Here is a 21,856-nt window from a genome sequence, read left to right as displayed (position 1 = left end):
GGAAGACTTGTGGAAGTTGGGTCCTTAATGACACCAAACAAGAAACATGCTGTGATAGGAAATGGCTTTGCAGTCTGTTCAAAGCATGTTAATTCCCGTGAGCACAGTCTCTAACACCCTGCCTCCTGAAGCACTTACACCAAGCTTGCCAAAGTGTTCCCTAATGGTTCACTCCCACTTTTTTGGGGTTGCACTAACATCATTGTGGGCAGCAACTCACTTTTCATTGTGTGCATATAGGCTAGTATCCAAAATAAACCATTACCAGGAGGCATCTCCTAGACAAATGACTATATGGGCCCACCAACCAACTCCTCCCTGCCACCCTTTACTAGAATCATGTTTGAACTGAATCTGACTGTGAAAGGAGGAGACAGCAATGGTTTGGCATCCCTTCAAAAGTGACCTTATCCTCTGGCTGTCACTTAACTCCCTGCCACCAATAGTCTTCAAGTTCTTCCTTTCTCAACCTCCTGCAGTGAGAAGTGGACATAGCTTACTGGTGTTTCTGGTATGTGTCCTGTCAAAATGTCACACTTGATTTATTTGTGACTTCTCCCATGGTCTCTCCAACATACTTAAAGAATCTCACTAGATACATGGCTAGTTTGGGAAAGATACATGTACAATAAATACCAGGAAACAAGTATATTCCAAACCTCCAAATGGTAACAGAACTTTTAAAGGTTTACAGGACCACAGCACATGTCTAAAACAAATCCCAGATCAAAAACATATGAGAGGGGTTTGGAATAGCTTAGCTCAGGGATGTCAAACTCATCAGGCCCCATGAGCTGGATGAGTGGTGCTGGGCTGGTCCTGTGTGGTGCCACAGACACCATGTGCCCTGGACTGGCCTGAGTACAGCCAGAAACATGAACCCTGAACTGGCCTCACGTATTAGCTGCAGCTCACACCAGACCAGCCCCACACTTCCCATGTAATGTGCAGGGCTGGTCTGGTGCATGCCTCAGCTACGCATAGGTGCCATGTGAGACCCATGGACTGCACTGGGGGCCAGATGACAAAGCTCCATGGGCTGGATCTGAGTCTGTATCTTTGACACCCCTTTCTTAGCTAATGGAGCATGCACCGTGGGCCGAGATCAAGTACATCTAAAAATCCCACCGACAGCACGTGCTTTTGTTTAAAACATTTGTGTATTGTCCTGTAATACTAATTTGTTTTGGCCTATGCACAATGTCACTTGCAATCCCTGTACCGCATAAATTATCAGCTCCATGTGTCCTTTACCAGGGCTGAACTTGAGGACCCGGCTCTTTGGATAGTAGTCAACTCCAGACTGAGCTGAGCCATCACGTGTGCTGCATCGGACCTTTGAGGTCCTGTTCAGGTCCCCTCTCCTGACCACTTTGATGTTCAAAATAGCAATGCCTTCGGGGCCAGGAGGTTCCCGGACTTGATAGGCAGTCTCTTCAAACTCAATGGTGGGTGCTAGAGAAATGGTATGAAGAAAATAAATACACAGCTATCATACTTTAATAAATAATAGATACACAGTCTGCCTTACCCAGGGGCTGAGCTTATAGTCTAGACAGGGTTGTTGGGAGCTCTGCTGGTTGCTGGACTTCGAAGGTGAGCTTCAGGCTGCACCACCACTAAAGAGTATGGCTGGCTTGTCCCAGCTTTGCACACTCACTACATTTCTGTATTGTGGACAGCTAGTTGTGTAGTGCAGTATTGTGAACACATACACTGGCTTTTCCATCAGACTTGGAATTAGTTTTGTATGTGATGAATCCAATTGAACATAGCAGCAATCATCAAGTCAATTCAGTCATTTAATCAAAGGTAGCTTACATGTCATGGGCACTATACAGGTTTGGTGTAAATGGGTGAAACTGTTGGAATTGGACCAGCTTCTTCTAACAGGGACTATTCTCTCTTACCATCTTCATCATTGGAAACAGTAATGGTGGCCATGGTGTTCTTTCCCATTCTAGCTCCACTCCAGTGGTTTCCCATGGGGCTGCCAAGATAGACCCTGAACTGTTCCTCTGGCTCAAATGCAGAGTCATCATTAATGTAGACAGTGCAGTTTTTCACCTAAAGCCAAGCATGCCATCTGTCAGAAAGTAGCAGTAATTCCTTTGAACTTAAACAGAAAATCACAATTGTTTCCTCATCATTTAGTGTTTTTTACCATGGTGCATTCAATGGTAAAAGACACTTTAGTAACTGAAGTCTGGCAAGCTACATGTGGACATTCAAATGCAGTTATATGATAAAACATTGATGTACAAAAGTAACAACTCTGACTCCACACAGCTAGCTTTGTATGGATTTCAAGGCTACGTGCTCCAAAAGCACTAGCAATCATTCTAGATATTGATACATTAGGCTTGTTTTTCATGTGCTAACTAGTGTCTACCTGCCTACAGATTCATACTTCAAGAACAACCCAAACCCAGCATGGGAAGAGGATGTGCCCTGAGGAATTAGCTCTGGAAAAGCTTCAGTTGATAGGCAGCCAAGGAGAACATCAAGGTTTTCCAAACTTCCTCTGCCAGTCTCTTTTTGCTGTCCCCTGACCTGAGCAGGTTCAGCTCACCTTCTCCCCTTTCAGGAAGGTGATGCGAGAGTCCTCTGCATCTCTTCTCTCCTCAAAGTCCTCCATGACTTCTGCCGTTTGACTCCGGGTGTAGCATCTGACAGAGGACTCATAGCTCAGGTCTCCACTACGGATAACAGGAATATGCAGGACACCTTCCTTCTCCTTTACCGTGTACAAGTCCTTGCCAAACTGCATGTTGGGTACTACAACAAGAGAACTACCATTACTGGGTTTAAAATGTCCAGCTTAGGCCTGTAACATACTGATAAACTGCTGTGTGCAGTGTGCCAGCAACCAAATGGGATTTCAGAGGACGTACTTCAGTTGTGCCTGGACAGAGAATTCTTGTTCTTGCCCAACCAACTGATGGCTATTTCCATTGCTCCTTTCTCAGGAGGATGGGAACTGGAGAGTATACTGCCCTTGGTAAAGAAGCAAGTCTCTCTCTCTACTAGCCCTTAGAAACCCAAACAGAAAGTCACTAGACCTGTTTACTGTCCCCAGTATTTTCTTTTTGCCTGACTTAAGCTCCTATTTTACCTGCATCGGAGAAGTAGATATGTATATCTCAGGGCTTGGCTGAGCTGTATAAATACTGCAGGGGCTGCAGTGGCACAGCTGCACCCCTCTTTTTGGAGTGGATCAAACCATGGGAGCTTTTGGGGACTTTTTCAAGTTCCTAAAGCAGGTGAAAATACTGTCTCCCTCCCCCTGCCTGCTCAAAGAAACACCCACTGTCCGCCACTTTCCCCATCCTCACCACTCCCCCACCCTCATCCTGCCTTTCCTTGATGTCCTGAGGACAGAGAAGCACCAGAGTCATTCCTGGCAGCTGCACAGGGGTTGAGCTCAGATGGGGATGGGGACAAGGGCAGCTGGGGATGGACAGGGATTCTCCTTCCCCGTGCTGTGACTGGGCAGGGTGGGGGGAACTCTCCAGTCACCCCGTTGCCACAGTCCCCTCCCCAGCTCAGCCCAGTCCCAGCTCAGCCCTGTTGGTGCTGAAACTTCCCTGCCCTTCAGCTGTGGAAAATGCAGCAAGGACAGGTTGGAGAGTCGGGGGGCAGGGGTGGGGGGATTGAGGGAAAGTGGAGGGGAGGGTACAACATCTGAGCAAGGAAGGGAAGGGAAGAGATATTTTTACCTGCTTTAGGGCATTAAAACCTCCCCAGAGGCTCTGATAGCTGCTCTTGCTGGTGGGGCAGAGGAGGCTGGGAGCAGGGGGAGCAGCCATCCTTGCAGTGTGGGTTGCTGCTTTTGAACCCCACAGTGCTGGACCCAGGGTGTGAGGCACAGGCAGCTGAGAGCTCCTGACTCCCCAGCTGCTCATGCCCTACATTGTTAAGTGATGCCTGCTGTTGATGAGCGGAGCTCCCAGCTCCCCATCTGTCTCTTCCATACATATCCCGGGGACTAAAAAAGGGAAGTGTGCAGCTGGGGTTTCCAGATACATGCCTGCTTTGTAAAGGATCGGGGTGCACTGAGCCTGAGATCAATGAGGCACTCCCTGATATTGGGCTCAGGGAGCTCCCCATCTGTCTCTGGGGATTAGACAGGGGCTCTGGGTCCAGGACCTGACACTGCTTCTAGCCTGATCCCAATGACTGGGTTAGGGATGGCTGTGTCCTGGACCCTGGGGCTGTCCCATGCTGGATCCCTGCACTCAGCTGAGCATCAGGATTTGTCATGGCTTTATCCCGATGGCACAAGTTCAGTTCAAGGAACTTGTTATATGCCACACTGTGAGCTGCTCAAATGTTGATGGGTATTAATGCTATCTTGAGTTTGGAGCAGCCACACATTCAGGCCAGTAGAGGCCTGGAGGCCCGTCCCATTCTGAGCTTCCCCCTGGGGCTCCCCCTCTGCCTCCCCTCCCACTTACTTGTGGCTGCCCATGGTGTCTGTCCCAGGGGATCAGGCAGGGAAGGGTTAACCTGCCTGCCCAATGCCCACCCTCCCACTGCTGAGCTGCTGCTCTTCTCTGGGCTGAGCCCAGCCCAGACAGCAGGAGTGGCAGTGGTGGCCAGGCAGGCAGGTTAACCCTTCCCTGTCTGCTCCCCCAGGACAGATAGTGCAGGCAACCAAACATAACTGGAGGGGTAGGGGTGGCAGACCTAGGGGGGATAGTTAGTGGAGTTGCTGGGGATGGCAGTGGGAGCACTGGCTCCCTACAAAGTGCTTAAAACTAGTTTCAGGCGTTAATATGTGGACAATCAGGGTTTAAGAGCTCTAGGAGTTGCCTAAAATTAATGTTTAACAAGGCCCTAAGACAGAATACAAATGAGCCAAATCATGTTGTACATTATATGTGGAATAGCTTTGTGGCTCATTTGCTATATTATCACACCACAAATTGGCCTTATCGTGTGCCCAGGTTACTATTTATCATACATTAATCATCTCTTAAATGTAGCATGTGCCAGAGCACTTATTCCTATGCCATGCTAAGTAACACCTTACTCTGGGTAAAGCACTTATGGGACTATACAAGGAGGAAAGTGCTATTCATTTTGAGCCAAGTGAGAAAGCCTGGCTGAAAACAAGAGAAGCAAACAGGAAATTTAGTTTGTTTCCAAAGACTATAATATCTTGTGGACAAAGCAGCCAAGGAAAGAAACACAGGGCACCCAATATGGAACATGTTTTAATTAGTATATATGGACTGAATTCAACCAGGGTATAATTCTATAGGCTCCAACTTATCTTCGTGCACAAGGAAAATATAATGGCAGGTGACACAATAGATTGGGTACAGACTGACTGCACAGCTTACCATCTTGGAAGATGTCATTAATGGCCACAATAGCTTGGAAAGGTTTAGTCAATTCCGCCCCTTGGGGTGAGCTCAGATATACAACAAAAGTCTCCAGCCCTTCAATCACTGGGTACTGAGCATCATCCAGGATTGTCAAGGTGCAATACTAAAGGAAGAGGAAAATTCTTGTGTTACTGCAATACCAAACCTGCTGTGATTTTGGTCAAAAGGAGAGAATAGTCATCTCAGGCTGAGTCTCGGGCTGAGTAATGTCACTAATTCTAGGTGCCTAAGCCTCAACAGCTCTTTCAAACACAATGTTCTCCATATCACAGAATAACAAAATGCCTTTACCCTGGAAGAGGTGCATTTAACTGTGGCATCTACAGCTACAACGTCAACTTTGTTCTAACAGATTTCTATTCAGGCAAAACACCTGATTCGTCTGTCCATCACAGCAACTCCCATGGTCCCCATGATGATAGTATCTGATGGACTAACACTCCTTGATGCATTTTCACAACATCTCTCTGAGATTAGGATGTGCTGTCATCCCCATCTTTTTGAAGGAGAACTGAGGCACAGAGAGACTAAGTGGATAACCCAAGGTCTTAAAGGCAGTCTGTGACAGAGGAGGGACTTGAGCTCTGAGCTCTAAACAGGGCATTTTTACATGCGTTTCTGACACTGGGTGCTTTTAATTAACAAGCTATGCTAGTTAAAAGCAACCACGCATCATGTGCATCGGTGGCGCAGTGTGCCTCCATGCTGAGAAAATGGCAGCGGTGCACTCTGAACTGCACATCAAATGTGTTTTAGTTCAACAAGCACCACTGCCGTTTTCTCAGTGCGGAGGCATGCTGCATCACTGATACACATGATGTTCGAGGCTGCCAGAGCACAGCAATTTACACGGATTTCCAGAGCGTCGGAGCAGGCTCCCTGTATGTATGTAAGTGCCCTAAAATCCTAAACTAGTGTCTTAACCAGTCATACAACAGCCTGTTGTATTACCAGTTTCACACAGCAGGGCTCAGAACTACATTTGCTGAATGTTCATACTGGTAAGACACTTTTCTGTAACTTTCATCTTTCTTTACCCCACCTCTTCCCACTAGGCTCTAAACAGTCTGAGCCCTCCATACCTAAGGGATCGTCTGCTTCCCTATGCCCCAAAACAATCCTTAAGGTCAGCTGACAGCAACTTCCTGCAAGTACTTTTAGTGTGCCAAAACCACCTGGCAAAAACATGTGGGAGTTCATTTTCAACAGTTACTCCTTAGCTCTGGAACTCTCTCCCTCTTGAGGCCCACCAGAGCTGGAGCCTGGACATCTTTTGGAAGCACTGCAAGACTTTCAGATTTGGGCAGGTATTCACCAAACAAAGCTAGGACGAGATGTTTTACCCCTTTTATCTTGATGTTCTAGTTCCCACTGAAGTTGCCCACTCTTGTCACTCTCCTCTTTTTAAGCTACCGTATTCACTCAAATCTAAGACAAGGCTTTTTTCCCCAATCAGCATGGTGGGGGAAGCCCCTCATCTTAGACTAGTATACAAAAGCACAGGAGGGAGGCAGGTGGCTGCTGTGGCTTTGAGCTTAGATCAGAGCCAGAGTCAGACCCAGAGCAGCTTCCTGCCCTGGCCACCTCCACATGCCTCTGCAGCTTCTGTGCCTCCCTTCTGCCCTCCTCAGTCTCCCCACCCATACTGTCAGGCACAGCTCAGCTCCAGCTTAGGCTAGGTACGCTCCCAGACATGGAGCACATGGAAACTCTGTCCCCTCCCTGGCCAATCAGCAGTGCTGACACTGCTGCATGGCCTGGCAAGGGCTGAGCTTCCACGCTGTGCTCCAGGTAGGAAGAGATCCAAAGCTGCACCTGACAGTAAGGAGTGGGTGATTGGGGGAGAGAGGCAAAGACTGCAGGGACCGGGTGGGAAGAGGCAATGACTGTGGGGAGCTGCTGAGGACAGGATGCAGGTAGGATAGGAAGGCTGCAGGGGGAAGAAGTGGGGAGGGGCAAAGGCCCACCTGGCCCTCCCACCGCTATTTTCCCTGCTGTGGGAAGGGGGGCAAATTCAAAACAACCATATGATAATTAAATTCTATACCTGGAAAATTATACGAAATTTATACATTTCCCATATATACAATTTAATTATGGGGGGTCATCTTAAATTCAGGTAAATACAGTAATCAGTATTCTTATGGTAAGCTGCTATGAGCTTTTGTTGGAAAGGGCATCATATACATTGAATAAATAGATAAGCAAATAAACAAATATTTACTGGATTTTTCACCTTTACATCTAACCATTTAGAATCTGGTAGAGATTTTCAAAGGCACAAGTGGCTGTGAGGTATTTAAGTAGGTAATAACTAGGAATAAGGCTCTTCATTGCTATTTGTGCCTGTTAAACACCACACCCTGGAAACTTTCTGGGACAAGAGCAGTGTCTTTATCTTCCATGACCTGACTGCCATACTTCTGGTTGCTCTCAAACAACATATAGAGGATTTTTTTCCATAAATATGGCATGCATTCGGGAGCTGAAAAGTTGAACTAACTTGGCATCACAATTTGTGACTGCTCAAGAATGAACTAAATAACTGAAACTGGGTGTTCCATAAATTCTAGAGCATAACATGGCAAAATTGAAAACACAGTTCGACCAACAGCTCCACAGCATCCCTTTGCCTCTGGGAAATATTATTACTTCTTCATAATAGGGTTTTACCTAGAGACTCCAATCAGGGATAACTACCCACCCATTTAATGAAAAGAGGGTTGTGGTGGCAGGGTACACCCTCGGGGGCTGGAAGTGCCGGGGGCAGACCCCGATGCTTCCAGAGAGGGGAATAGTGACCCTGACGCCACTGCAAACTTACCGAGGCGGCAGACCGGGGTGGAGAAAGAACTGCGCGAGCCAGCGTTGCGTCGGCTCTTCAAGCAGCTGTTGATTAAGCTGGGTGGCAGCCAGCTGATTACATCAGCTGAAGCCGTCACTGCGGGAGATTCAAAAACCCGGCCAGAAGCTGGATGTGGGGTGGAACCCAGCTGGCAAGACACCGGGCCAGCTGAGGCCCAGGATGCCAGTATGAATGAGCCCTCTGGCTCTGCCCCACAGAGAATGGGCAAAGGCAGCAGTCAGAAGGTGCCTGAGACATTGCAAACTGCAGTCCCAGAGCACGAGAGGCTTGCGGCTGGTGTTTCTCCATAGGGGAATGTGATTGGCCGCATCCACCCTGGCCCTTAAGCACCCATCTGAGGCCTCAGGGCCGGGGTAGGGATCAGGGTGGAACCAAGAGGTCCAAGGAGGTGATCCTCCCCCTCTATGTGACACTGGTCAGGCCGCAGTTGGAGTACTGCGTCCAGTTCTGGGCGCCGCACTTCAGGAGGGATGTGGACAACATGGAGAGGGTCCAGAGGAGGGTCACTCGCATGATGAGGGGGCAGCAGGGCAGGCCCTACGAGGAGAGACTAAGGGACCTGAACTTGTTCAGCCTCCACAAGAGAAGGCTGAGGGGGGATCTAGTGGCCGTTTACAAACTAGTCAGAGGGGACCAACAGGCATTGGGGGAGTCCCTGTTCCCCCGAGCACTACCAGGAATGACAAGAAATAACAGTCACAAGCTGGCAGAGGGTAAATTTAGACCAGATATCAGGAAGCGCTACTTCACTGTCAGGGCAACTAGGATCTGGAACCAACTTCCAAGAGAAGTGGTGCTTGCTCCTACCCTGGGGGTCTTTAAGAGGAGGCTGGATGAACACCTTGCTGGGGTCATTTGTCCCCAGTACTCTTTCCTGCCATGGCAGGGAGTCAGACTTGATGGTCTGTCAAGGTCCCTACTGACCCTACCAACTATGAAACTATGAAGAGGAAGAGGGGCGGGCAGGCTGAATCCCCAAGTCTGCGCCCCATCCACATTCGAGGAGGTGGAGGCACCTCAGGGCAACAAACGGGCTGTAGCCCAGGACTGGTGTGGTAACAAAGATCCACGCAGTTGGCAAGTGGACAGGGTGTAGGGGGGGATGTGGACCCCCAAGAACATCCACAGTGAACCCATGAGTATCCCCGTCTTTGGGTCAGGGGGAAAGAACACCACTGAACCCCTCCTTTTACCATTCTATCAAGTCATAGCAGGCAAGTCAGGGGCCCAGACCAAAGAGTAGGAGGATACTCACAAGTGCCAGCCAGGGGTGCCACAAGGGTCCTTTCCTCAAAGAACTTACCATCTAAGTACATGGCAACAGAGAGTTACAATACAGTGATGGGAAGACACAATGTTACAACAGGGCAATTAGAGTTCCCACAACACATAGTGCACACTTAAGTATGTGGATGGTATTTTACATGAAAAAATCGGATTGTTTCTGGTCAAAGCGTGAACAGTTTGTGATAATTCTTTAAGCTTTACTTTTTTTAAATAGCTCCTGAGGCAGCCATGCTGACAGGGATCTGGGATAAACTGCATCTTTAAGCAATACCCATTTTTTTACTCTAAGGTCCAAAAATCCCAGTAGCTAAATGAATACAGTGAATTTAATTTAGGTGGCTTTCAAAATAGCAAGTGTGTAAGGGAGAGAGGTAGTGAGAAAGAGAATGTGTCTATATGCAGAAGTGAGATATGAGCTAGAATGAAATATGCCCATATAAGCATAGGATGTTTGGTCCAATACCTCTTCAGTTCTGCCTGGCCTGAACTCCACTTTCTTGGAGCTGGGTATATAGTCAATTCCTGGACTGGCAGAGGGTGGATCAGAAAGCCGAGTGGCGCACCACACTGACGTGGGGGTTGACAGGTCTGTACCATGCCGTATAACAGGGATCTCAATGGTACCTGCATTTCAAGTTAGACATATTAGAGCCAGAGTTAGAACACAATTACATGCCAGAAAGTTGCATCTTTGTTGTGTCAATAGGCCACAGCTGACTCCACTCCTATTGCAGGGCAGGATGAAAAGGTACAGCTGGAGTGCCACTACAGCTGCCCTTTCCCCATATAACGTGGGCCCAATCCAAGGCTGAACCATCTCACATCATCACCTGGACAGTGGTATTTCTACCAGAGGCACTTTGGGGTGATGCACAGGATTAAGGAAACTGCTACTGCATCCTTACCTGCATCCTCACTGACCGTGAAACTAGCATTTCCCAGGAACACGGTGGAGGCGTCATTGGGGCCACTGATGAGAACTCTGGCTGAAGCCAGGCTCCCAATGCGCGCATTGTCAGAGGCATCTGCCAGGGCGATCTCGAACTCCTCCTCCTCCTCGTACTCACTGTCATCAATCAGTTTGATGTCACAGGTTGACATGGTGACACCAGGTCCAAAAATGACACGGTTCTCATGCGACATCCCTCTGGATTTAAAGTCAGAGCCAGACTCCAGGGCATAAAGGCTGCTGCCCTTAGCAGATTTGGGAGTAGTGTAGCAAACAGCTGACACAATGCTGCTGGCATCCCCTACAACACAGCATACAAGGGGACAAAAGTATTACTGTAGGCCAGTGGTTCTCAACCTTTTTGGACTTAAGGTAACCATCACTTGATTCAAGGGACGCCTCTGCAAGTTTTGTGAACTGAATGGCACCCAATTTCAAAAACTAATCTATACATTACAGTGCTTATCTCCTTAAACAAGGGCTGGGCACTAAGGGGTGAGGGACTGTCCAGGCAGCACCAAGCCTGAGCCTGGCTTATCTGCCTATCTTCTCACACCTCGAAGCATCCTTCAAAGAACCTGGTAGCACCCCAGGGTATCTTTGGCAACCTCATTGAGAATCTTGGTGTAGTCAAAACTGCATTGGGTTTCATTAGCTGGATGAATTCAGATATCCAAATATCTTCCACTGTAGCTCCTGGCACATGGATACAATATTTAGGAAAGTGGCCTGGGGATATTCCCCCTACTTTGGAACATATCCAGGAAGTGACCTAGCCTTAATGGAAAGGAGCATTTTGAATTTAGCCAGCCTGGTCCTGGATATTCACTCCAAGCTCTGCACTGCTGCCAGGTGTTGCCATTACTCAGAAATCAGTGATCCAGTGGGGCAGGCCTCCTAGCACACACTGCAGTTGTGCTCTGTGTGGTGTTTCATGCCTGGGTTGCAGAGAAGCAGTCAACAGACACAATGGTTTGCTCCTGTTTCAGCTGCCTTTGATTGCTGAACATAACAGAAGGGAGGAAAAAAGGCAACCGGGCTCTCCTCATTCCCCTTTCTCCCTTCTTTTTGGTTTTATTCTTTCCAATGGATAACTCTAGGCTTTTAGAAACACAGGAAGCAGCCCCACCTTTTTCGGGGGGCTTTGATATTTGCCTCCTCAGAGGAAATATTAGCTCGCTTATCTGGGAAAACTAACAAAGGGCAGTCGCACAACAAACCTTAGCACTACTTCCACTTATCTGGTGGAAGGGTGGATCCAGGATCCAATCAGTAATCAAGTGCCATCTGAACACCGCTCATTGCAACATTCTAAAATTATGTTATGAAAATCAAAACCATAGGTAGCAAAACCCTGGATTTTACACACTCCTGTCATACAAAGGCCAGTGACTTGCATTTAAGGTAAATCTTACAGCTGACCACAATTTATAGGTGTGTGCTAGTGTTGCTCAGCATTAAAAGCAGGAGTTTGAGGATTAGGGCTTCCACATTGCACTCTTAGGTGTCACTGATCTATTACAGGACAATTTCATTTGATCTCAATGGGATGGACAGAGTTTTACCTTGTAATGTTGGTTATACATCTAATTTCTCCCTAACCTGTATGTCTCAGCTTACCCATTTGTAAAATGGGGATAAAGAAATATACTAACACTTCAAACTTTAATTAATTACTGTCTGTGCTGACAAATGTGGTAAAAGAGAACATTATTATTATTTTGTTATATTACTGTTATATTATTATATTACTATTATATCATGACATAAAATTATATTATTACAATTAGTATTACTAATAATTCAATTATTATTATTAACAACAAAACAACAACAACAATAATAGTAATAATAATATGGCATTCAATACAACAAACCTTTCCTTTCTATGGGTGCAGACAGGAAGCCAGCACTCTCATTGACATAGTAAGTCTTCCTATCAAACTGTAAAGTGGGCTCATCCTCTGTATCCTTGATGACGACTTTGGCCTGGGTGATCTCGCCCAGCAAAGCATAGGCTGGCATACTGAGCTCAACAGTGAAGCTCTCAATGTTCTCAAAGACGTCATCATCATTTATGAGAACAGTGCAGGCCTTGGTGTCCTCCCGCTCATCAAACTGCACCTGTAGAAAAGGGAAAAACAAGGGGCACATTGTCCATGAACCTCCTTAACTCCATTTTGACAACAACAAATGCACCAAACCTTTCATCATACTCTCAGAACTGCTGTTCCTTTGGTGTTATGTAGAGCTGTATTTAGCTTATATTCATCTGTAACCTAATCCAAACCCACTACATCCCAAGATGAAGGCTCCTGGTGACTTCCAGGGGGCTCTTGGATCATATTTTCAAAGACCTCTTTGGACTGCAGTATCAAAATACTGTCCTTGACCTGACTCTTCATTGCCTTGTGCCTTGTTCAGCCACACACTCATCTGTGCAAATCATGTGCGCCCAATTGTATTAGTGTTTGAACAAGGTATAGCATAGAGATATCAAACTCATTTGGCCTCATGAGCTGGATGAGTGATGTGGGGATTGTCCACAGGCTGGATTGGGCCCTTAGACCCCTCTTCTCCTCCCCCATATACCTGATCTGGTAGCTGCTCCAGCCAGTCCAGGACCTGTGCTGCATGCAGCGCAGATCCCAGAGTGTCCAGAACAGACGCAACATGGGGCACAGTTTAGCTGAAGCAGCAGCCATGCTGCATGTGGTGGCCATCCCAGCCAGACTACACCACAGCTCAGGAACTGCACAACATATGATGCCTACTCCAGCCAGTCCAGGACCCCTGCTGTACATAAGTGCCTGTGAGTGCCATGTGCAGCTGATGTTTTGAACTGGTTCAAGTGGCTGCCACATGCAACGCACATCCCAGAGCTGGCATTGGTGAGGTGCAGTCTGGCCACTGCATGCAGTGCAGCTGCTGCTCCAGCCAGACCATATGGCACTTGTTTTGGCTGCTCTGAGATCAATGCCACACATAGCACGGATCCCAGGTCAGCTGAAGCAGCCACAGGATCAGGTATGTTGGGGAAGGTGAAGGGGCAAGTGTGCTGGATCTAGAAGTGCCCTATTCTGTTCCCCCCGGTGGGTCTGATCAGATCCAGGGGTAGCACCAGGGGCTGGATGGTGGGACTCTGTGGGCTGGATCTGGCCTGAGGGCCATATTTGACACCCCTGGTATAGGACCACACAAGGTGCAAGGCACTAGAGAAGCATGCCCATTTCTGACATAACATTCATTTTGTAAATGAGCCTAAATTTAGAAATTTATGATTCAAAGTGAGGTCTGAGGAGGCATAGATTTTAAGGCCAGCATAGACTGTTAGATCATCTCATTCGAACTCTTGTATCACAAGCCAGGGGACTTCAATTAATAGTGAGTGAAATAACTTGTGTGTGACTAAAGCATACCTTCTAGGAAGGCATTCAACCTTGAAAACCATGGGAAATTGGAGAGTCAACCTTTTCTCACAGTAGACTGTTCCAACAGTTAATTGCTCTCACTGTGATAAATCTGTGTTTTATTTGTCATTTGAATTTGTTAGGCCTTAGCTTCCCACCAGTGGCTCTTGTTATATATCTGTCTCCACTAGATTATAGAGCTTTTCAGTATGTGGTGGTTTCTCCCCATGAAGCAACTTATTCCCCCTGAAGTCACCTTTTGATCTTCTTTTTGAAAAGCTACATGGATTGAGCTACTTGAGGTTCTCACTGTACAAGACTTTTCCAGTCCTCAAATCATTTTTAAGGCTTTTGTCTGTTCGCTTCTCATTTTTTACTTATTTTGCAAAATGAGGATGCTGACATTAGACATAGCATTCTAGTATAAGTCATGTAGAGGGGCAAAATCTCTCCACTCTTACTCACTACTCCCTTCTTTACATATCCAAGGATGTCATTAATCCTTCTTCCTCTCAGTATAGCACTGAACATTGTTTACCCATCATATGTGCCCCTTAGACATTTTCAGAAGCTGGGGTAAATGAATGAAATAGAATCAAGACATCCCAGGGCAACACAGATTAGATTTAAGCAAATAAATAGTCCACTAGCTGCATAAATAACCAATGACTTCGTAGCAGGTCTGAGTCAGATTTTCTTGGTTTTATGGAGGGTTTGTATACTGGCTGCTATAACATGTTGAAGCCATCATGTACCCACTTCTGTTGCTACTCATGCTAGCTAAATTATGCTAGGGTAGATCTGTTAGTACATGGTAAAGTCAAACTTTCATGTTGCTTCATAGATGTACCGAGAGTTTCCTAACCTACCTGGCCTGCATACTCCACATAATCCTGCTGTCCTGGTTCTGAACGGATGCTAGAGCTGGAGGTGGCAGTGCCCTGTTCTGTGCGGCACAGGACAATGGCATATTGGTTGAGGTTTCCGATCCTCTTCACTGTGATGCTGACAGAGCTGGCTTTTTCGCTGATGTTGTAGCTGGAAATGTACAAAACACAAATGCAGGAGAGGTGTTAATGAGTACTGCCTAATGCGGTATTGGAAGGCTCTCAGGTATGCTAGTGATGAGCAGGATATAGGAAGCTGTACAGAAACAGAAGTAAATACCCCATATGCTTGTATTGATACCGAGCAACTACAAATCAAGGCTCAATGATGCTTTCAAGGAAGCAAAGCTGAGTAAAAAGCACAGAGGAACTGGCAACAACATATGGATATTGCTTCTACAGGCCTTAAAATATACAGCCTTCCCAAACTTAGACACATTTTCTATCCCCCACTATATGCATCCTCTACACCTAGCACTTGCACACTAATTCTGAGTAGGCTGAGACTGCTAGTTGCCATTTGGCTTCATTCCAGAATCATTACTGGAGATTGTGCCTTATTGTGTGCATATGTAGTGATAAGTGGCCTTGGTTCTGATGGGGACTTCTGTGTACTACTGAGGTATAATATTAAATTAGGGCAACTTATCCCAACAGGATTGTTTTCATGTTACAGGTCAAGACACATTATGAATGTGTCTTGACTCTCTAGGGAAAACAGAGAGTCAAACTCAAGGGTGGGTCTAAGATGGTTCCAAACCTGCCTTCTCGTGGTGCCTTCAGCTTATTACATCAACTTTAGATAATAACCAATGATGGTAAGTTACATCTCAACCCACACCACCTCTGAACAGGCCCCAACTTGTTAGCAGAGTAGTCTAGGAGGGCTGCTTACCTGGTATATTCAAAGCTGATGAGAGACCACTGGATATGGAAAATGTTGTCACTGACCATATTGGGTTTGCTGTCCTTCACTAGAAACTGAAAGCTGTCCATTGTTTCCTGAATCTTCTCATCATTCAACACGTATTGAACCAGCCCCAGGTTCACATCCTCTGTCAGGAAGAGACTTCCAGTGAGCCAATCCAGAAATTTAACAACAGTTTTAGAAGTGAACAAAATACACATGTGTATACATGCGATCTTGTGGAACTGATCCTGATCATACATTTTATATCTGTTCAACTGCTTGTTATTTAGAGTATGTGCCATTAGGAATCACACTGAAGCTCTTCCTTTCTCCTTTCAAAAACTACTTCATCTTTCTATAACAGCTCCATAAATTTAAAAAAGAATCAAACTTGTAGGATTTTGTTAAAGTACTGTATTTACTCTCAAACCACATGCACCTTTCCCCCCAAAATTAGTCTTCCAAAATTGGAGTATCTTAAGCAGGAAACTGAATTTTTGCTCAGAAAAAAGCACCCCGCTTTGATTCCTTCTCACTCAAAGTTTATAATTAACTGCCAAGCAGAAGTAGTGGCATTTCTATTCAGGCAGCTGAGGGAGTCAGATGACTTAATAGCTCATTGCTCTTCACTCCACAGTTTTTAACAACAGTCACTCCTTTTCAGTGGTCTTGATATTCCAGTAATCATGCTAACCTTTTTCCTGGCAATTTTGCTGTCTGCTACCTGCTCTTGGTCTTTCTTCCCCCATTTCACAGCCCTACAGACTGTTTTCATCTCTTTTCAAATTTGTAGATCTGCTCATGAAGACCAGCCTCCATCAGCAGCTCTAATTTGAGCTTCTGCCTGAACAGAAAAGGGAAGATGAATGAGCTGAAGATTTGGTCCCATCCTTGTTCTATATAGCCATCGCTCTTTTTTTTCTTCATTCAGCCTTCCCCGAAACACAGTACTTTATTTGGGGGCATGTGGTATGCATGCAAGAAAATATGGGTAGTTTCACTTGGGACGATTTTAATACAAATTTGCTTTAAAACCAGCTCACTGAGTTCTGGTCTCTATACTGGCACATCCCTTTTAAAGCTTTCACCTAGCAATGGAAATGATCAGTTGTTCTTGAGCTTTTCCACTGCATTCGCTTCACTGCTTGATCTCACCCATAAAATAATGTTGCTTTTCTTCTTTTGTATTTGCATAGGTTTACTGTATATAAAATGGTATACATGTGTCTCAGCAGGTCTGTAGGAAGAGAGAGAAAAAGAACCCTGCCTATTTATACAGCACCTAGTACAATGGGGCCCTGATCTTGTTTGTATTGAGAGTATTCTCATTCTGACTAAGGGTCAGCTTAGAGCCAACTACCCAAAAGGGAACATGCAGCAAAGGTGCTGGGACTCAGTCTCACAGTTACTGCCCTCCTTCTGCTTTGCTCCTGGGGGAAAGTATGTTGCCATAGCAGTGACTAACTTCCCACCTTGTAGTGCTGGCCCAGCTCTGCTGGCCAGTGAGGCAGCATACGTGTGTGTGTGTGTGTGTGTGTGGAGGGGTGGCGGGCATTCATTCCATTCCCCTGGTAATGGCAATGCACATCTAGGAAGTAGGGCTGTGCTCTGTCTGCCTCAGACCTCAACCCCCTTCTTGCTTCTCTTTGTGGCCAAATGCAACAAAGAGATGGCGGCTTCTAAGGACCCAAGTCCATTATGCAATTGAGACAAGTTCCTAAGTTGCTTAGGCACCTTTGAAAATACCATCCAGTAGCACAATTGAATCCAAAGGGGTCATATTCGCAATGCCATACTTATGCCAAGCTGTCAGGCAGATGCTAAGCAGGAAGTCAGAAACACATCACCCCAGCATAATGACATTCTGCATAGGACAAGAAGGTCCAGCACTAAGAACTTCAGGCTCCATTTTAATTTTTTGCCTTAAGGGTTGCACTTGGATATGTTCTCTCTCTGAAGGTACAAAATACAGGTGGAGAAAACCAATGCAGTTCTTCACTTGCAGCAAGTCCAAGCTATAAGTGTTATAAAATCTCAGAAGCCTTTGAAAGTCCAGCCTCAAAGCAACATAGCTTGAGATGGAAAAAAAATACCATTCTAAATGCATGGGAAAGGATGAGAGAGCACAGCAGAAATCTCCACATCCAGACATGCTGCAGCTGGGGCAACAATTACATTCAGATGCAAAATCCACCCTTTCCGTACCAAATCGAAACAGATTTCTGTGCCAAATCTGGAGCCCCACAACTAGCTCCAAGGTAACTGGGATTTGAATGTGGGTTTAGCTCTATGGGGAAGGTGTTATTTCTTTAAGGAAAAAAAAGGTAAAGTTAATTTGCATTGTAAATACAAACAAGACTCAAGACAGGAAAGAAGGACCTGATTCTCCTTTCCTCACACATGGGAAAGTCAGTAATTGCTCTGAGGTCTGCAGTGTTTACAGAGCAATTTCAGTCCCTCTGTGTAACCTATTTTGACAAGGGAAATGGACATGGATGGCAATAAGGCAGGGGGCAGTGACACGCAGTCCTGATTCCCACTCCCTTACCTTGAGTAAAGGTAGTCACAGCTATTCCTGGTCTCAGCTTGCTCTCCACATAGCCATGCTTGGGGCCAGCTGTTATCTCATAAATCAGCTGCTTGTCCTCTGTGTCGGGATCCATTGTCAATAATTCCTTCTTGGTGATCAGATTGGTTGCCTGGATTAAAGCCACAATGAAGTAGTTAATCTCTTGAGATACTGCATAGCTTGTCTGATTCATGGGCCAATCAAAATAATCCCCCTTTAGAAGAATACTTAGGGAGGGAAGACTTAGGGAATTGACAGACAAATGGCAGCCTGAGACAGACAGAGACAGTAGAGACTGGCCATGTTTTACACAAAGCCTAACAGTACAGAAAGGTTTCTGATTCAGATTCAAATCTGATTACTTTGAAGATGAATTTGTGGTCTGAATAAAGGAAAACTCATAAAGCTGTCATTTTTTGTTTGACTTGGCATGACAAACCTTTCTAGTTTTGTGTAAAAACAATAATTTGACACGTTTAGTTCAAACACAGCTCAAGCTTGCTCATGCCATCATCTAGCTTTGCCACGAAGGCTGAAAACTTTGGCAGGCCTGGTCCACAGTTTGGTTTTAGGAAACATTTGCTAATCCTGTTTCCCTGTCTGCTCATGTATGTATCTTGGTCTCACTCCACTTCCTTAGCACTTCCCAGGTGCAACATGAATGGAAAATAGTGGCAATAAAACCATTTGATGTCTGTATAACGCTTTTATGCTTTTAATAAATCAGGCAGTTTATGTTGAAGTAGCCTCTTAATAATGTGCGACGCAACCCCATTTTGCTACGCATAACCTTGAGTTTCCTCTGTGGTTTAGACCAAGTCCTGAGAAAATTGAAAGGGGTACCAAGCACCACCATCTTACTTGGCAACTTAGCAGAACAAACACATATTAGTTGTATATTATACAACTAATAGAAGGAAATGTTTTCAGTGAAACACCTATTGTAATGGCTCCTTTAAGACCCAAACATTCCAGCCACTGTCATCAGAGTAACATAGAGAAAACATGCCCTCTGCTTTTTTAAGTTTTTTCCCCTGAGACCAAAAGGGAGATACCTGAACTTCTGCTACTTCTATAAGAGAAAGAAATTCTAGGGTATCTGAATTGTCTTATACATCTCTCAGTCCTCCTCTTTCTCTCTTTTTCTCACACAATCAGGCTGAACACAGGAGATTGGTCACCTTGCCATCCATGTACTCCAGCCACTGCAGGCCCAAGTTGGTGACAATTCTGGGTGTCCCATCATCCACGGGGAGAATGTCCACTTTGAACCGCTGGGGTGCCGCTGTCACAATCTGAGCAGGAGTGGATATTAATACATCATGTACATTACTGCTTCAGGTTAAACTCTGAAGATGTTGTTTAGTGATATAATTTTTCCAAATGATCTAGAAGATTCACAAGCAAGGAATAGGGCATATCCCAGGGCCTGAAGAACTTACAAAATAATTGAGACAGAACACAAACAAAGAAGCAGGTGACAAGCATTGTGTCCCAGGAGGGGACTTTCAGAAACATTCAGCAACAGTCTCATTCTAGCCCCAGCTGAAGTCAATGGTAGAACACCCACTGAATTCAAACAGAAGTAGACCACTGCTGAGAGCTGTTGAAACCTCCTCCTAGAGTAATACAAAGGCTTGTTTTATAGTGGGGTTATAAAAATAATAATTATTTCCATTATAGAAACCCCAGTCAGAGAACAGAGCCCAGTTGTGCCAGACATTGCATGAATAGAGAATAACAACAGGGGAAAAAAACCCTAGTACTTCCACTTGGCTGTAACTTCTAAGGTTTCTTTTTAAACATTCCTATCACACTTTATATTGGGAGGTAACTTAGAGGGTTATAAATGTGAGACATGGTAGCAGGAGGGAGCAGGGAAAAGCTGCCAAGACAAAGGCATTGGCTGCAGAAGGGAAGTTGCTCACAGGCCAGGGAATGGAATGTGGCCTGGGCCTAACCCACATGTCATTCAAATCTCCTGGAGTATCATCCCTAGCTTCAGTAGGTTTTAGATCAGTCTCTATAAATGGCATGAAAGCATATATCTGGCACTCTCTATGATCAAGGAATCTGCAACACTGCTTGGCTGTGTTGGATCATGCACGTGCATGCAGCCCTTTGTAGCAATTAGATTATTTTCGCATTTTAAGTCGTCATGCCATGCTACAGAAATGGGGTCAAAGGCAGATATATTGCTATTTACCAGACACTTTCAAGGAGCAACTAACCCCTCTCCTAACCCTAGTTGCCCTTTCCTTAACTGCAACAGAGGATGCTCAGAAATCCATCGACTCCTCTTTTATTTCATATGCTTTTGCATTACCAGTGCCTGAAAGGGAGGGAGGTCCTTTGGGTAAGGCAGGACTGGGACTCAGGAGATACGGTTTGAATCCTAGGTGACTCCTTCCTTCAGAAAAGTTACTTGGGATGCAGCTATGGTTCCATTTGGGGTTTTCAAAAGCACGTACATACTAGGGCTGTGTGAAATTTTGCCAAGTATTTGTTCAAGCTCAAAACAGCAAAATTGAAACATAACAAAAAGTTTTGAAACAGCTTTGAAATGAAATGAGGGCACTCAAAACATTTCGAAAGTTTTGAAATGTTTCAAGTTTTGAAGCAGCTCAATGGTGGGAGGCAGGGGAAAGCCAGGGCTGCACTCTGAGAGGCTCTGCAGCCCCATGGAGCTCAGCCCAGCGGCAGGAGTGCAGTCCCCAACTTCCACTGCCAGGCTGCACTCTGAACAGCTCTGCCATGGCAGCATGAATCTTCCCCAAGCGGCAGGGCAGCCTCCTGTCATCTGGCACGCAGATCCAGGGGCCCACACCCCCAGGAGTCCGGTACTGCCTGGCATCCCTCCTGGGGGTGCAAGCCCCCGGATCTGCACACCAGATGAGACGAGGCTGCCTCTGCCACCTGAGACCAGTGGCAGCATGAATCTTCCCTGGCACTGGTTACGGGCTGCACCCAGCACTGGTCCCAGGTGGCAGGGCAGCCTCCTGTCATCCAGCACACAGATCCAGAGGCCTGCACCCCTGGGAGGAGTCCAGCACAGCCCCACAGCTCTCCCGGGGGTACGAGCCCCCAGATCTGCAAACCGAATGAGAGGAGGCTGTTGCTGCTGCCAAGTGTAAGGAGATTTCCTTTGAACAGTTTGAGGTGCAGTTTCCCAGAAACCCCTGCATCTCTCTCCTTGAAGCTTGACAGGTTTCATGCCCTCAGAAGGGGCTACCATCCCTGCAATTTTCATCTGAATCAGGCAAGAAATGACAAAGTTTTCATGATCCCCCATTATAGCCTATAGGGAAAAACACTGAAACGCGTTGAAACAGTTTTGACGAAACGAAATGGAACAATGCTTCAAAATGAAACGAAACAATGAAATGAAACACTGTCCATTAAAAATGTCAAAATGGATGTCGAAACAAAACAATGGTGTTTTGCACAGCCCTAGTACGTGCCTAATTCTCACCAAGATCAATGGGAGTTAAGTGCCTATATGTTTTGGAAGATCCCACTAGCCTCCCACTGCCTCAGTCTACTATCTGTTCATTGGGGAAAATACTTTTCATTTTTTCTCACGCT

The 21,856-nt window shown here is 46.0% G+C and overlaps 1 protein-coding gene across 18 annotated transcripts in view; it reads right to left on the bottom strand.

The window, feature by feature from the left end:
• Nucleotides 1-21,856, bottom strand: part of FRAS1 (Fraser extracellular matrix complex subunit 1) — a 418,617-nt gene that overhangs the window by 33,671 nt on the left and 363,090 nt on the right. For all 18 annotated transcript variants that reach the window (XR_003094532.1, XM_025206555.1, XM_025206564.1 and 15 more), the window contains 11 exons: nt 19,453-19,566; nt 18,251-18,401; nt 15,688-15,847; nt 14,775-14,943; nt 12,373-12,619; nt 10,452-10,796; nt 10,010-10,170; nt 5,349-5,496; nt 2,573-2,778; nt 1,911-2,067; nt 1,255-1,455 (listed from right to left, as the gene is read on the bottom strand). Coding sequence is in view for 17 of the 18 variants with exons in the window: in XM_025206555.1 (XP_025062340.1) it covers nt 1,255-1,455; nt 1,911-2,067; nt 2,573-2,778; nt 5,349-5,496; nt 10,010-10,170; nt 10,452-10,796; nt 12,373-12,619; nt 14,775-14,943; nt 15,688-15,847; nt 18,251-18,401; nt 19,453-19,566 (2,059 nt within the window). In the remaining variant the exon portion in view is untranslated. The remainder of the gene's footprint in view (nt 1-1,254; nt 1,456-1,910; nt 2,068-2,572; nt 2,779-5,348; nt 5,497-10,009; nt 10,171-10,451; nt 10,797-12,372; nt 12,620-14,774; nt 14,944-15,687; nt 15,848-18,250; nt 18,402-19,452; nt 19,567-21,856) is intronic.

The sequence above is a fragment of the Alligator sinensis genome, unplaced genomic scaffold (assembly GCF_000455745.1).
Source record: "Alligator sinensis unplaced genomic scaffold, ASM45574v1 scaffold989_2, whole genome shotgun sequence".
Taxonomy (NCBI): domain Eukaryota; kingdom Metazoa; phylum Chordata; order Crocodylia; family Alligatoridae; genus Alligator; species Alligator sinensis.
The sequence above is the reverse complement of the archived record's forward strand: the minus strand, read 5'-3'. Positions and strand labels throughout refer to the sequence as shown.